General features: G+C 41.4%; 1 protein-coding gene and 1 pseudogene across 3 annotated transcripts in view; both read right to left on the reverse strand.

Annotated features, from left to right (window-relative positions):
* Positions 1-5,950: 5,950 nt before the first annotated feature.
* The window catches only part of Haus1 (HAUS augmin like complex subunit 1), a 44,729-nt gene continuing 38,456 nt past the window's right edge, over positions 5,951-12,223 (reverse strand). For all 3 annotated transcript variants that reach the window (XM_078030091.1, XM_040273423.2, XM_005325551.3), the window contains 2 exons: positions 8,316-8,363; positions 5,951-6,207 (listed from right to left, as the gene is read on the reverse strand). In XM_078030091.1, the coding sequence (XP_077886217.1) occupies positions 6,157-6,207; positions 8,316-8,363 (99 nt within the window). In that variant the 3' untranslated portion in view covers positions 5,951-6,156. The remainder of the gene's footprint in view (positions 6,208-8,315; positions 8,364-12,223) is intronic.
* On the reverse strand, positions 8,324-12,216 carry LOC101975874 (twinkle mtDNA helicase pseudogene; annotated as a pseudogene).

Below are 12,223 nucleotides of genomic sequence, written 5' to 3' on the forward strand. Positions count from 1 at the left end.
AGGGCCACAGTCAGCCTGGGGTGAGCCATCTGTCACGTGTTCCTGTGACAACCCATAAGAAAAATTTTCCTGGCAATCAAACAGGCTCCAAGGACACCCACGTACAATCCTCTGTCTACTCCTAAAATAGCAACAGACACATTTTCACAAGGAACATCTTCTCATTCATGCTGCATGTCTTACCCAATATCCAGCTTCGCTTGCTTCTCAAGGAGCACAAGCTGTCAGCTCGTTCCATTCTGCTGGTAACTCAAGCACCTGGCTGCCTAGGTCAGGGTTCTTAATTTAGTATAAGCAAAGACAAATTTATTTATTTATTAATTTATTTGGTACCAGGAATTGAATTCAGGGGCACTTAACCACTAAGCCACATCCCCATTCCTTTTTGTATTTTACTTGGAGACTGGATTGTTTAGGGCCTCACTAAGTTGCTGAGGCTGGCTTTGAAGACAGGATCCTCCTGCTTCAGACTCCTGAGCCCTTGGGATTATAGGCATGTGCCATGGTGCCCGGCTAAAGGATAATTTATTGATAGTACTGCCCATCTCAGGGGCAGAATGTTGGGGCCAAGGAGACTGACCCTTCAGGACTTGGACCCCAATATGCAATGTTTCCTAGATTTGTGCCATTCTGTCTGACTAGTTCACATAGCAGAATCTGGGCACATTTCATAGACCTAGCAGTAGGGGTTTAATGAAACAGTTAAAATTGAAGTGGTCAAAGCCAAACATTCAAAGCTGGCTCAAGATGGACACAAGTACTCACAATATATGCTGGTGTATTACAGAAACAACTGTACAATGCATTACCAAAACAATTGGAGAAATTTAGTATGGATTATATACTAGATAGTAATATTTCATCAATGTTAGATTCCTGAATTTGATCATTTTACTGCGCTGAATTACAATGCCTCTGTTAGGAGATCAATGAGTATTTAGGAGTCAAGTGATGGTTGCAGGTATGCAGAGAGAAAACAAATCAAACAAAACCCCCAGAAGCTCCCTCCAATGCTACTCCTCCCCTATAAAAACAAAAAAAAATGTTGGGGGGACACGTAGTAGGGAATAATACTTTGTATTATTTCTAGTCTTTTCAATTTTTTTGTACTGGGGATGGAAGCTAGGGGCACTTTGAGACATGATCTGGCTATCTAAATATTTTTGGCATCTCATTTTCTGCTTTTATGAGCTTAAAATTGTATACATATATAGTACATGCAACTGAAACTATGACATATACATAAGTTATCAAAACATACTCTTTTTTCAGTACTGGGAATTAAACCTAGGGGTGCTTTACCATGGAGGTACATCCCCCACTCTCACCCCCACCCCTATTTTTAGTACCAGGCATTGAACCCAGGGATGTTTAACCATTGAACCAGATCCCTGTTTTGTTTTTGATTTTGAGACAGGGTCTTGCTTAGGGCCTCACTAAGTTGCTGGGGCTGGCTTTGAACTTGTGATCCTCCTGTGTATCTGGGATTACAGGCATGTGCCACTACACCCAGCTCATCCCCACCTCTTTTTATATTTTATTTATTTATTTTTTAGATGTTGGTGGACCTTTATTTTATTCATTTATTTATACGCGGTGCGAAAATTGAACCCAGTGCCTCATAAATGCAAGGCAAGTGCTCCACCAGGAGCCACAACCCCAGCCCCTTTATATTTTATTTCAAGACAGGGTCTAGCTAAGTTGTCTCTGTCTCCTGAGTAGCTGGGATTACAGGTATGTACCAAAGTCTGGCTTCAAAATAAACTCTCACTCTCCTTTCAGATCAATGTATCTCCACTTCTCTATTTATGCATTTTTTATGAGTGCTTTTATTTTTTTAATCTCCTACTATCTTTTTCTTTCTTTCTTTTTTTGGGTCAGTATGTATTACATTTACCTACATATTTGCCATGTTCTTTGCTCTTAGATCTATGTGCTCTAAGTTTTCTATCTGAAATGATTTTCCTTCCGTTTTTTTGTTTTTAGAATTCCCATTGGTGTAAATCTGCTGACAATGAACTATCACCATACTCCATATCCATTTTTGTTTGTCTGATATCTTTATTTCACTTGTTTTTTTTATTTTTTTTTGCGGGGGGTGTTAACTGGGGATTGAACCCATGGCCTCATGCAAGCTAGGCAAACACTCTACCATTTCTACCATTGGGCTATCTACCCAGCCCTTGTTTTTTATTTTGAGACAGGGTCTTGCTAAATTGCCTGGGGTAGCCTCAAACTTAAGATTTTCATGCTTAGACTTCCAAGGAGCCGAGGTAAGAGGTGCTTGGAGTTACTGCTGGGGGAGGAATGAGGTACAGAATGGCAGGTACACTTTGTGTCATGTACCTACCTTTCTCCAGTTACTCAGCTATCCACAAGTCTGTAGCTGCTGTAGGAGAGATTTTGCAAATGTAATTAACATTCCAAATCAGTTCAGCTTCTGGCTTGGGCCAGTTTGGTTGATCTTTAAAGTCCCCTGGTGGATCAATCGGGTCTAAATAGTCTAAGAAGGTCTTAGTCACACAGCTGGTCCAAGCTTCTTTACATGGTGGGCTCAGAAGCTCCAATGTACAAAACTTTCATTCATTTGCTTTTGTCACATTTGCTATGGTGTCACTGCCCAAAACAAGTCACACAGTCATTTCCATAATCAACCTACCAAATTGCCTTACTTTAGCAAAAGCACAACAATTAAGTCAAATGAAAAAAACTTGGAAAAGTATTTATAAATCAAATCACAAAGGATTAATTTATCTAATCTATAAGGGGTTCCTATAAATTTTAAGAAAAAGGTCAGAAACTTGCAGGCACAGCAATCCTAACTATTTAGGAGATGCTTATCTGTAATCAGAACTACTCAGGAGAATGAGGCAGGAGGATTCCAAGTTTGAGGCCAACCTGGGCAAGTTAGTGAAATCCTACCTCAAAAAATAAATAGATAGCTGAGGGTGGTAGAGCATATGCATAATCCCAGCAGCTCAGGAGGCTGAGGCAAGAGGATCTCAAGGTCAAAGCCAGCCCCAGCAGCTTACCAAGGCTTTAAGCAACTCAGTGAGACCCTATCTCGGGGTGGGGTGGTGGGGTGGTGGTGGGGGGTGTTGGGATATGACTCACTGGTTGAGTGCCCCTGGGTTCAATCTCCAATACTAAATAAATAAATAAATAAATAAGTGTTGGGGATGTGATTCACTGGGTAGAGCACTCGTGCACCAGGCTGTAGAATCAATTGCCAGTAAACAAAACACAAAAACAAAATAAAAGACAAAGCAAAAAAAGACCAGAAGCCAGCCCAGTACAGTGGCACAGGACTGCTGTAATTCCAGCTACTCAGGGGTCCAGGGAAGGAGGATCAAAAATTCAAGTCCAGCGTGAGCTGGTGGCACACGCCTGTAATCCCAGTGACTGAGGCAGGAGGAATGCAGGTTTGAAACTAGCTTTAGCAACTTAAGGCCGTAAGCAAACTTAGTTCAGGCCTTGTCTCAAAATGAAAATAATAAAAAGGGATGGGGATGTAGTTCAGTGATAAAGTACAAGGGGATTCAATCCCCAGTACTAAGTTCAAGGCCAGCCTCAGTGATTTAGTGAGACCTTGACTCAGAAAAAAAAATCAAAAAGGGGCTGGAGATGTAGTATAGTGGTATGGCACTTGCCTAACGTGTGACTCCCTGGGTTCAAGTCCCTAGACTGAAAACAAAACAAACTCAGGAGCTAATACATATTTGACTAAAGAATATGGACAGTTTCCAAAAGGATACAATTTTTTTTTTTAGCTGAAAGCAAAGGAAAGGAGGAGAGATAATTTTAATGTCAGATAATATTTTTTTAAGACAGGGTCTTTAAAAAATAATAATTTTTTTTTTTAAGACAGGGTCTTGGGCTGGGATTGTGGCTCAGCGGTAGAGCCCTTGCCTAGCATATTCAAGATCCTGAGTTCGATCCTCAGCACCACATAAAAATAAGTAAATAGAATAAAGGTACTGAGTCCCACTACAACTGAAAAATATTAAAAAAAAAAAAAAAAAGACAGGGTCTCACTAAGTTTTGGCATTCCTTCTACCTTAGTCTCCCAAGTCTTTGGGGTTACAGACATGCACCATCACACCTATTCTTTTTAGATAATCTTTTAAAAAATGAATTATTTTTTAAATTATGTAGTACAAAAATTTAAATCAAAGTACAAACAAGCATACAGTGAAAAATCTCTTTCTTTTCTTTACCACATTCATCATGTCCTTGATTTAAATATGATTTTGTGGGGGCATGGGGTTATTAATGATGGTGGAATGTGATGATCACTATTATCCAAAGTACAGGTATGAAGACACAAATTGGTGTGAATATACTGTGTATACAACCAGAGACATGAAAAATTATGCTGTATGTGTAATAAGAATTGTAATGCATTCTGCTGTGATATAGAAATAAAAGATAAATAAAAAATTAAAAAGATATATAGAAAGCAGATTTGTCAAGAACAGATCAGCATTTATATCTATTTTACACTAACAAATACTAATAAGAGCCTCTCATAAATAATGTTAGGTTCCAGTCTCACAGCCATGCCCATAATGTGAAAAAAAAAGCCACATCTATCCAACATAAAAATAAATAAATAATTTTGCCATATAGGAATTCTTAATTTTCTAAAATATTAAAATAATTCAATTGCTTCAATTTTAGCTCCTAAGTTTTAGCCATATGTTTCTGACTCCGATTATTTAAAAATCAAAACATTAAAACTTTAGTATGTTATTTTTCTGTGGTATTAGAGATTGAACACAGTCATGCTCTATCTCTGAGTTATACCACTGGCCCTTTTAATTATTTATTTTAATTTCTTTTAAAATTTTTTTGTTGTTGATGAACCTTTATTTTATTTATTTATATATGAGACTCGAACCCAGTGCCTCACATGGGCTAAGCAGACACTCTATCACTGAGCTACAACCCTAGCCCCATCACTAGCCCTTTTTAGATTTTGAAATAGGGTCTCACTAAATTGCTCAAGCTGGCCTTGAACTTGTGATCCTCCTGCCTCAGTTTCCCAAGCAGCTGGGAAGACAGGTATGTTCTACCATGCCTGGCTAGTACCTTTATTTATTTGGGGTACTAGGGATTAAACCCAGGGTGCTTAACCACTGAGTCACATCCCCAGCCCCCTTTTTTTGTGTGTGTGTGGTTACTGAGGATTGAACTCAGCTGCATTTATCCACTAAGCCACATCCACAACCCCATTTTGTATTTTATTTAGAGACAGGGTCTCACTGAGTTGCTTAGCAACCCTCTGTTGCTAAGGCTGGCTTTGACCTTTTGATCATCCTGCCTTAGCCTCCTGAGCTGCTGGGATTACAGGCGTGCGCCACCATCCCTGGCAGCCTTTTACATATATATATGTATGTGTATACACACACACACACAATATACATATTTTAAATTTTGAGACTGAGTCTTGCTAAGTTGCTTAGGGACTTGCTAAGTTTCTGAGGCTGGCTTTGAACTTGTGATCCTTCTGCCTCAGCTTCCTGAGCCACTGAGATCACAGGTGTGCACCATTTTGCCCAGCATGGCTAGTACCATTATTTAAAAAATTTTTATATCTAAATTTTTTATCCTTTGGATTACCCTAACATAAACATGAAGTACAGATCTAGCATCAAGTGGTGAATTGTCCATTTTTCTACCACTGACACAAAATATCACTTTTCTTTATAAACTAAATTCTACATATTATTAACATTTGGAGGTAGGCAGGTGGGCTGATCAGCAAGAACAGCTGATCTTGTTCAGATGGAAAAGGAAGACAGTAGGCAAAGCAGAACTGGAATTGCATAACCTTCTTTTCACTCAGGCTGACCCAGTGAGTGCATATATGGCTGCTGTCACAATATTCTCCTAACAGAGCTACTGGAGGGTTCCTAACTGCCAACCCCAACCACACAGAAACCAACAGTTGAGAGAAATGCTTTTTAATATAAAACAGGGTTTGAGCACAAAAATACTATGCATAACCAGAAACCATTATTCTACTAATAAGGACATTAATATTTTATTTAAGAATACAGGAATTATGTTATTAAGGAATGGCAAGAGGGAAAAAATCTTTAAAGTCCTATTCAATTTACTTTGTTAGGGAAAAAGATGTTTATTTGGCTCTGGTCACAGTTCCATCATGTCTACTTTCTTTGTAAGTTCTGCTTCAATGGTATCCTAAAGAAAGAAAGAAAGAATATAAATAAGAATATAAGACTGATGCTATAACTTCTACTGTATTTAAAGTAGGGGAAGCAGGCTGGGGTTGTAGCTCAGTGGTAGAGTGCTCGCCTAGCATGAATGAGGCACTGGGTTCGATCCTTAGCACCACATAAATATGAAAATAAAAAAGATATTGTGTCCACCTAAAACTAAAAAAATAAATATTTAAAAAAATAAAGTAGGGGAAGCAAAAAAAATTAAAACAAATTTTTGAAAAATATTATTATATCAAATATGCTTTGAGATATTCCCAGTCCCTTACCTTTACATTTCCCTTCTCCCTCCCTCCCGGCCTCCCTGCCCTAGTCTTCAGATTCCTTCCCCACCTGAAGTGGGGAAGAAGGTTTTAGAGAGATGGGTTAGTGTAGCGGTATGTGTCTAGATTCTTCAGACCTTTACCCCCAGAGCAGCATTCCTCAGCAGTGCCTCTCATGTAACCTCTTCTCCATCTCATTGCACTTTCCTCACTGCTTCTCATTTGGCCTAAATGGGCCAATTGGTTTCTGCAATTATCTTTCTCCCTCCAATGCATCTTATAACTGGTTACAGAACGGTCTTCCTAAAGCATTGGCCTGATCAAAAAACACATTTTTTTTGTTTTGTTTTTGATACTGGGGATTGAACCCAGGGGCTCTTTATCACTGAGCTATATCCCCAGCTGTTTCTTTTCGTTTTTTTTTTTTTTTTTTTTTTTTGAGACAGGGTCTTACTAGGTTGCTGAAGCTGGCCTGTGTGATCATTCTGCCTCAGTCTTCCATGTAGCTGGGCTTACATGCATACACCACCATACCAGGCTAAAAAGCACAGTATTATAATCATTTTTCTTGAACTTAAAATACAAGGAAACAGCTGAGTGTGGTGGCAACCACCTGTAATCCCAATGGGTTGCTGAGACAAGAGGATCGTGAGTTCAAAGCCAGCCTCAGCAACAGCGAGGTGCTAAGTAACTCAGTGAGACCCTGTCTCTAAATAACACATCCCCCAAAAAAGGACTGGGATGTGGCTCAGTGGTTGAGTGCCCCTGAGTTCAATTCCTAGTACCCCACCCACTTAAAAAAAAAAAAAAAAACCCAAGGAAACAAAAAGTAACTTTTACTGTCCCCTACAGCTTCCTCTTTATATTTAGGATACTTTACATCCCAATCCAATGAATCTTTTTTTTTGTTTGTTTGTTTTTGGTAGTGCAGATTGAACCCAGGGGTGCTTAACCAGAGGAGCCCATCTCTAGCCCTTTTTATTTTTGATTTTGAGACAAGGTTTCACTGGGTTGCTAAGTCCCCACTAAGTTGCTGAGGCTGGTTTGAACTTTTGATCTTCCTGCCTCAGCATCCAAAGTCACTGGGACTGCAAGCGTGTGTGCCAGGCTTCTAACCCTATTTTAAGTTGTACACTCCTAAGCAGCTGGACCTCATCACTGGCCACAGTTTTCAATTCTTATGTCTTTGGTGGTACTACATCAACCAGTCTTCTTCCTTTTTTTTTTTTTGGTGGTGCTTTTGCTAATTCTTTTTGCCAAATACTCTGTATTTCTGAATCCTTCTTATCCACTAGGAAAATCTTCATAAAACTTTAAAAAACATAAAATGTGGGCTGGGGTTGTGGCTCAGTGGTACAGTGCTTGCCTAGTATGTGTGAGGCACTGGGTTCAATTCCCAGCACCACATAAAAAAATAAATAAAGATATTATTTCCATCTATAGCTAAAAATATTAAAAAAATAAAATTCCACTATGTATATATATTTTAAATATTTCTTTTTAGTTGTAAATGGACATAATCTTTATCTTTTATTATTTATTTTTATGTGGTGCTGAGGGCCTCACACCTGCAAGGCAAGCACTCTATCACTGAGCTACAGCCCCACTATGTATATTTTTACGGAAATGAATACACACATAAACACACCAAATATATGAATAGATGCTTGGGAATAACACAGCAACTTTGGGACTACAGTTTACCTAGGAAGAGGAAAGGAAGGAGTACGAAAGGGAGTTTAGCTATACTGGCATTTGTTTTATTTCTTTTTAAGAAATTTTAAGAAAAAAAATGGGAAGTACTTACTAATTCTCTTTTTGCTTCTTCAATTTTCACTTGAGCAAGTGATGGATTCTTTTAAAGGAAAATAAAATGAGGAAAGGTTATAATGCTTCAATTTAGATGGTGGGGTGGTAAGTGGGACGCAGGCAGAACGTACAACAATTCCTTCCAAAAAGCAGAAGAAATATTCAACATGCAGACAACCCTGAAATTCACCAATGACTCTAAATCCTTAAGTATAAACCCTCTATTATCATGACCATACAGTGCCTTTTTTTTTCATGTAAAAAAAATTTTTTTCACTAAAACTGGAAAAGGCACCATAAAAGTCCTAACTCCAGTTGTCCATCTGAAGTAGCACACCATGGAAACAGTGCCACGTGGCAGGCACTCTGGGCACACAGCTCCCTATCATGGCTCCAAGGCCAAGCAATCAAGCAGGAAGAAGCTCCCATCTCAATTTGAGGCCCCAATATTACAGAGTTAAGCACCTAGGATCAATTATAGCAGGTGCCACCTTGTGCCTAGCTCTATAAAGCAGGGAGCAGCAGGACTTGGTACCCATATGTCACCCTTTGGCTCTGAAAGTCTAGATGCAGTTTCAGCAAGAAGTCTTTTATCCCACTCCAGGTCAGGGGGCCTGACCTCACTACCTTGATTTGACTCACTCATTCCCATCTCAGGGCTCTGTGCTTTTCTCTCTGCCGGGATCCCCCTCCCTAGATGTTCACATGATCCACTCCTAATTCCTGAGGCCCTGGCTCACATGCACTCTGCCGACCTTTCTAGACCATTTCATTTATACTAGCCTATGAGCACTCTATCACGTTACTATTTTTTATAGTACTTTTACTAACTAAAACTTTTTCTGTTTATTTGTTCTTTGCTTGTTTTGTTTTTTCAACTAGAACACTGGTTCTGTGGAATCAGAGACCTTATTTTTCTTTTCAGTGCTAAATATTCAGGACCTTGAGAAAAGCCTAGCACACAGAAGTTCATGAAAACAGCAGTTAAACTGAATTTCCTCACTAGGAAACCCTGCCCTAGGCTGAGAAGGGCCCATAGATCAGGAATATAGGATAGAGAAGTTCTACCAGAGGGCCAAGAGAGCAGCTATGGCCCAGCTTGACCCATCGGGCTCATTTTAATAAGTCACTCACTGCTCATTCAGTGACTGCCTTCACTTAAAGGCTTAGAGGTGTCTGGCTGGTAGGGATTAAGGCCCTGGTCTGAGTTAATTCTCAAAGTTTCGGGGCATAGTCTCTTTTTTGCCAGAAGAGGGCTTTTTGGCCACCAGTCCTTTGTCATCCTTTCTGTTCTTGAGCAGGGCTTTGCTCTTTGGAGGGACGGAGAAGGTGAGAGAGCTCTTGTTGAAATCGAGTGGGAAGATACCAATATCTCCATCAGAGGAGTTCTTGGACACCTGCAGACACTGTTTCCCTGGCCCAGTTACCAGTTTCCTGTCCTGCAAGATCAGGACACTGTCTGCTTCTTGGCTTGTTGTGGCTAAGCCAAATATGGATGCTGTCTGCAGTTCCTTGTCATCATCCTCCTTCCGGGAGTGAGTGACCAGTGTCACGTGGCAGCTGTTGTCTGTTGCAAACTTCCAAAAGGCCCCAAGGATGTAGTCTTGAACTGCAATTCTGTCTGTAGACAGCTATTCGTGACCCATCATGAACTGCAAGTTGTTGATGACCACATGACAAATATCACAGACATAGACCACATGTTGCATTGTGTCTATTATTCTCTTGCCTGTGAAAAGTCATGAAATAGAGGGGCAGGTCCTCAAAGCAGGTGGCCCACTCTTCATATTTGTCCAGTTGTTCTTCCAGCTGCCCCATGGCTAACTGGGTCAGCAAGACTTGGGCTAGTCTCACATGGATGATCTCAAAGCTACACCATAGTGTTCACCACCTGGTTAAACAAGTCCAGGGCATACTCACTAATAAATGTCAACTTTCCATTGCCTGTTGGCCCTGTAAAGACTCTCATCTCACCTTTCCGGTGCTCCTTTAAGAGATAATTAAAGTCTGGGAAGTGGTTCTAGCAGATACCAGCTGCTTGCTCTACATTTGACAGTTCTCCTAGCATCTCTTCCTGAAACTTCTAGAAGGACACAATACATTTGTGCCAGGGATGCAGGGCAGTATGAAGAATATGAGAAATTTAAGCCTTAATTCATGGCCTTGAGGGATGGGGCTATTAGTTTCCAGGATGCTCCAAGGAGCAACATATGGGGTTCAGTTTTCAGGCAAACACTTGGCAGTTTCCCAGGACTAAAGGTTATCCCCTAGCCAGAAGAGGACCTGTCGGAACTGTTCAAGGTAAGGTAGTAAGGCAGGGGGTAAGAAGACAGTTCTTTTGGGGAGAGTAAGGGCAGGAAGTCCCGTAGCCTAGTTCAAGGCCAGGCTGTCCAGCTCATGACTGGACAGGACCATCGAAACATCTTGATAGCTGATTGGTGGTACCAACAGGTCATGGGAGGCACCAGGCCAGGGAATAGTGATCTTCATACAGTGCATTCCATCTCCCTTGGCCTCCCAGAAGCTTCAGGCCTTGTAATTCTAAATCCTGAGGGTAGAACCAAGGAAAGACCAGGCTGCAAGCAGGTCAGACACTCACTTTGGTAAGGCCAAACATCACAAGAGCCATCTGGGCTTTCACTGGGTCAGGAAGCTCCCAGAGGGGTATTGCTTGGTCCCAGGTACTCCGGGCCTCCTTACTATCCTTAGCTTCTGGGGCGTCACCTTCCCTCTGGCCCCAACTCTCGTCCCTCAATGCTGGAAGTCTTCCCAGCTCCCCTCTGCTTGGCTCCAGGCATTCAGAGAAGGCAGCCTGTGGTCCTGTTAATGAAGAGACTGAAGGAAGTGACAACACCAGTCTGATCTTTGAACTCTGACAACCCCATAAAGGGGCTTGGTGCTCAAAGGCAACCGTAGCCATCTTGTAAGAGGATTCCACATGCCTGCAAATATTGATGGATTTTGGTTGTAGCTACAGGGAACACTGGTACCTCTAAGACTGGGAGACCTTCCTTCCTGTACTTGCGACAAGGAGAACCTGGGACAAACTTCAGGGTAAACCCCTCCAACTCATCCACTCCCCATGCAGGGGCAGCAAGATCAGAGGGAATATGCACCTCAGAGGAGGACCCATATTCCTAGCGGAGTAGGAAGTCAATACTTGAAAAGCCTTAAATGCCTGGTTTAGGTGCCTTCATTAGGACAAACCCTAAGGAACACTCTACAGCGGTCATTGTAGTTGACTTCTGTCTCCCATAAAACTTGTCATAAACACCCCCCTGAATCTTCCTCACCCTTTTTACACTGCCACTTCATATCTCTGCTCATCTACATGACCCTTTCACCTCTGTGTCCCTCTATAAAGGCTCTCCTACCTCTAGGGTCCTTAACAGTTTCTCTCTCCCACCACTTCACCTCTGTGACCCCTCCACATAGTCCTTGCTGTTATGGTTTCTCTGTATCTTTCCTCACCTCTACCACACCTCCACACACTGTGTTCATCTCTACAGTCAGTCACCTGCATCCTTTTTGTGGTCCCTCTGTTCTAGGACCCAAGAGGAAACCCTCTTCATAGCTCCTTTCCCTTTGGAGGGACCCTCCACACAGCTAGGGTGCTACTCTATGACTCCTGCCAGTCAGAACCCCGGAGAACATGCCCCTTTCCACCCTCCCTGTGTCTTTCCTCCACTGTTTCTAAGAGGCCCAAGGTCCGGCCCCTGGCCAGAGACATCACGACCCTCATCTCTCCCCTTTTGCCTACAACATGGGTCATCTGCATGTGCCACTAGTGGTAACCTCAAAAGCAAAACTCCCCATTCAGTGCCTTTGAAGAATGTTAAAGAAAAGCACTTAATACACACACACACACACACACACACACACACACACACACACACACACACACTT

This window comes from Ictidomys tridecemlineatus, chromosome 13 (assembly GCF_052094955.1).
Source record: "Ictidomys tridecemlineatus isolate mIctTri1 chromosome 13, mIctTri1.hap1, whole genome shotgun sequence".
NCBI lineage: Eukaryota > Metazoa > Chordata > Mammalia > Rodentia > Sciuridae > Ictidomys > Ictidomys tridecemlineatus.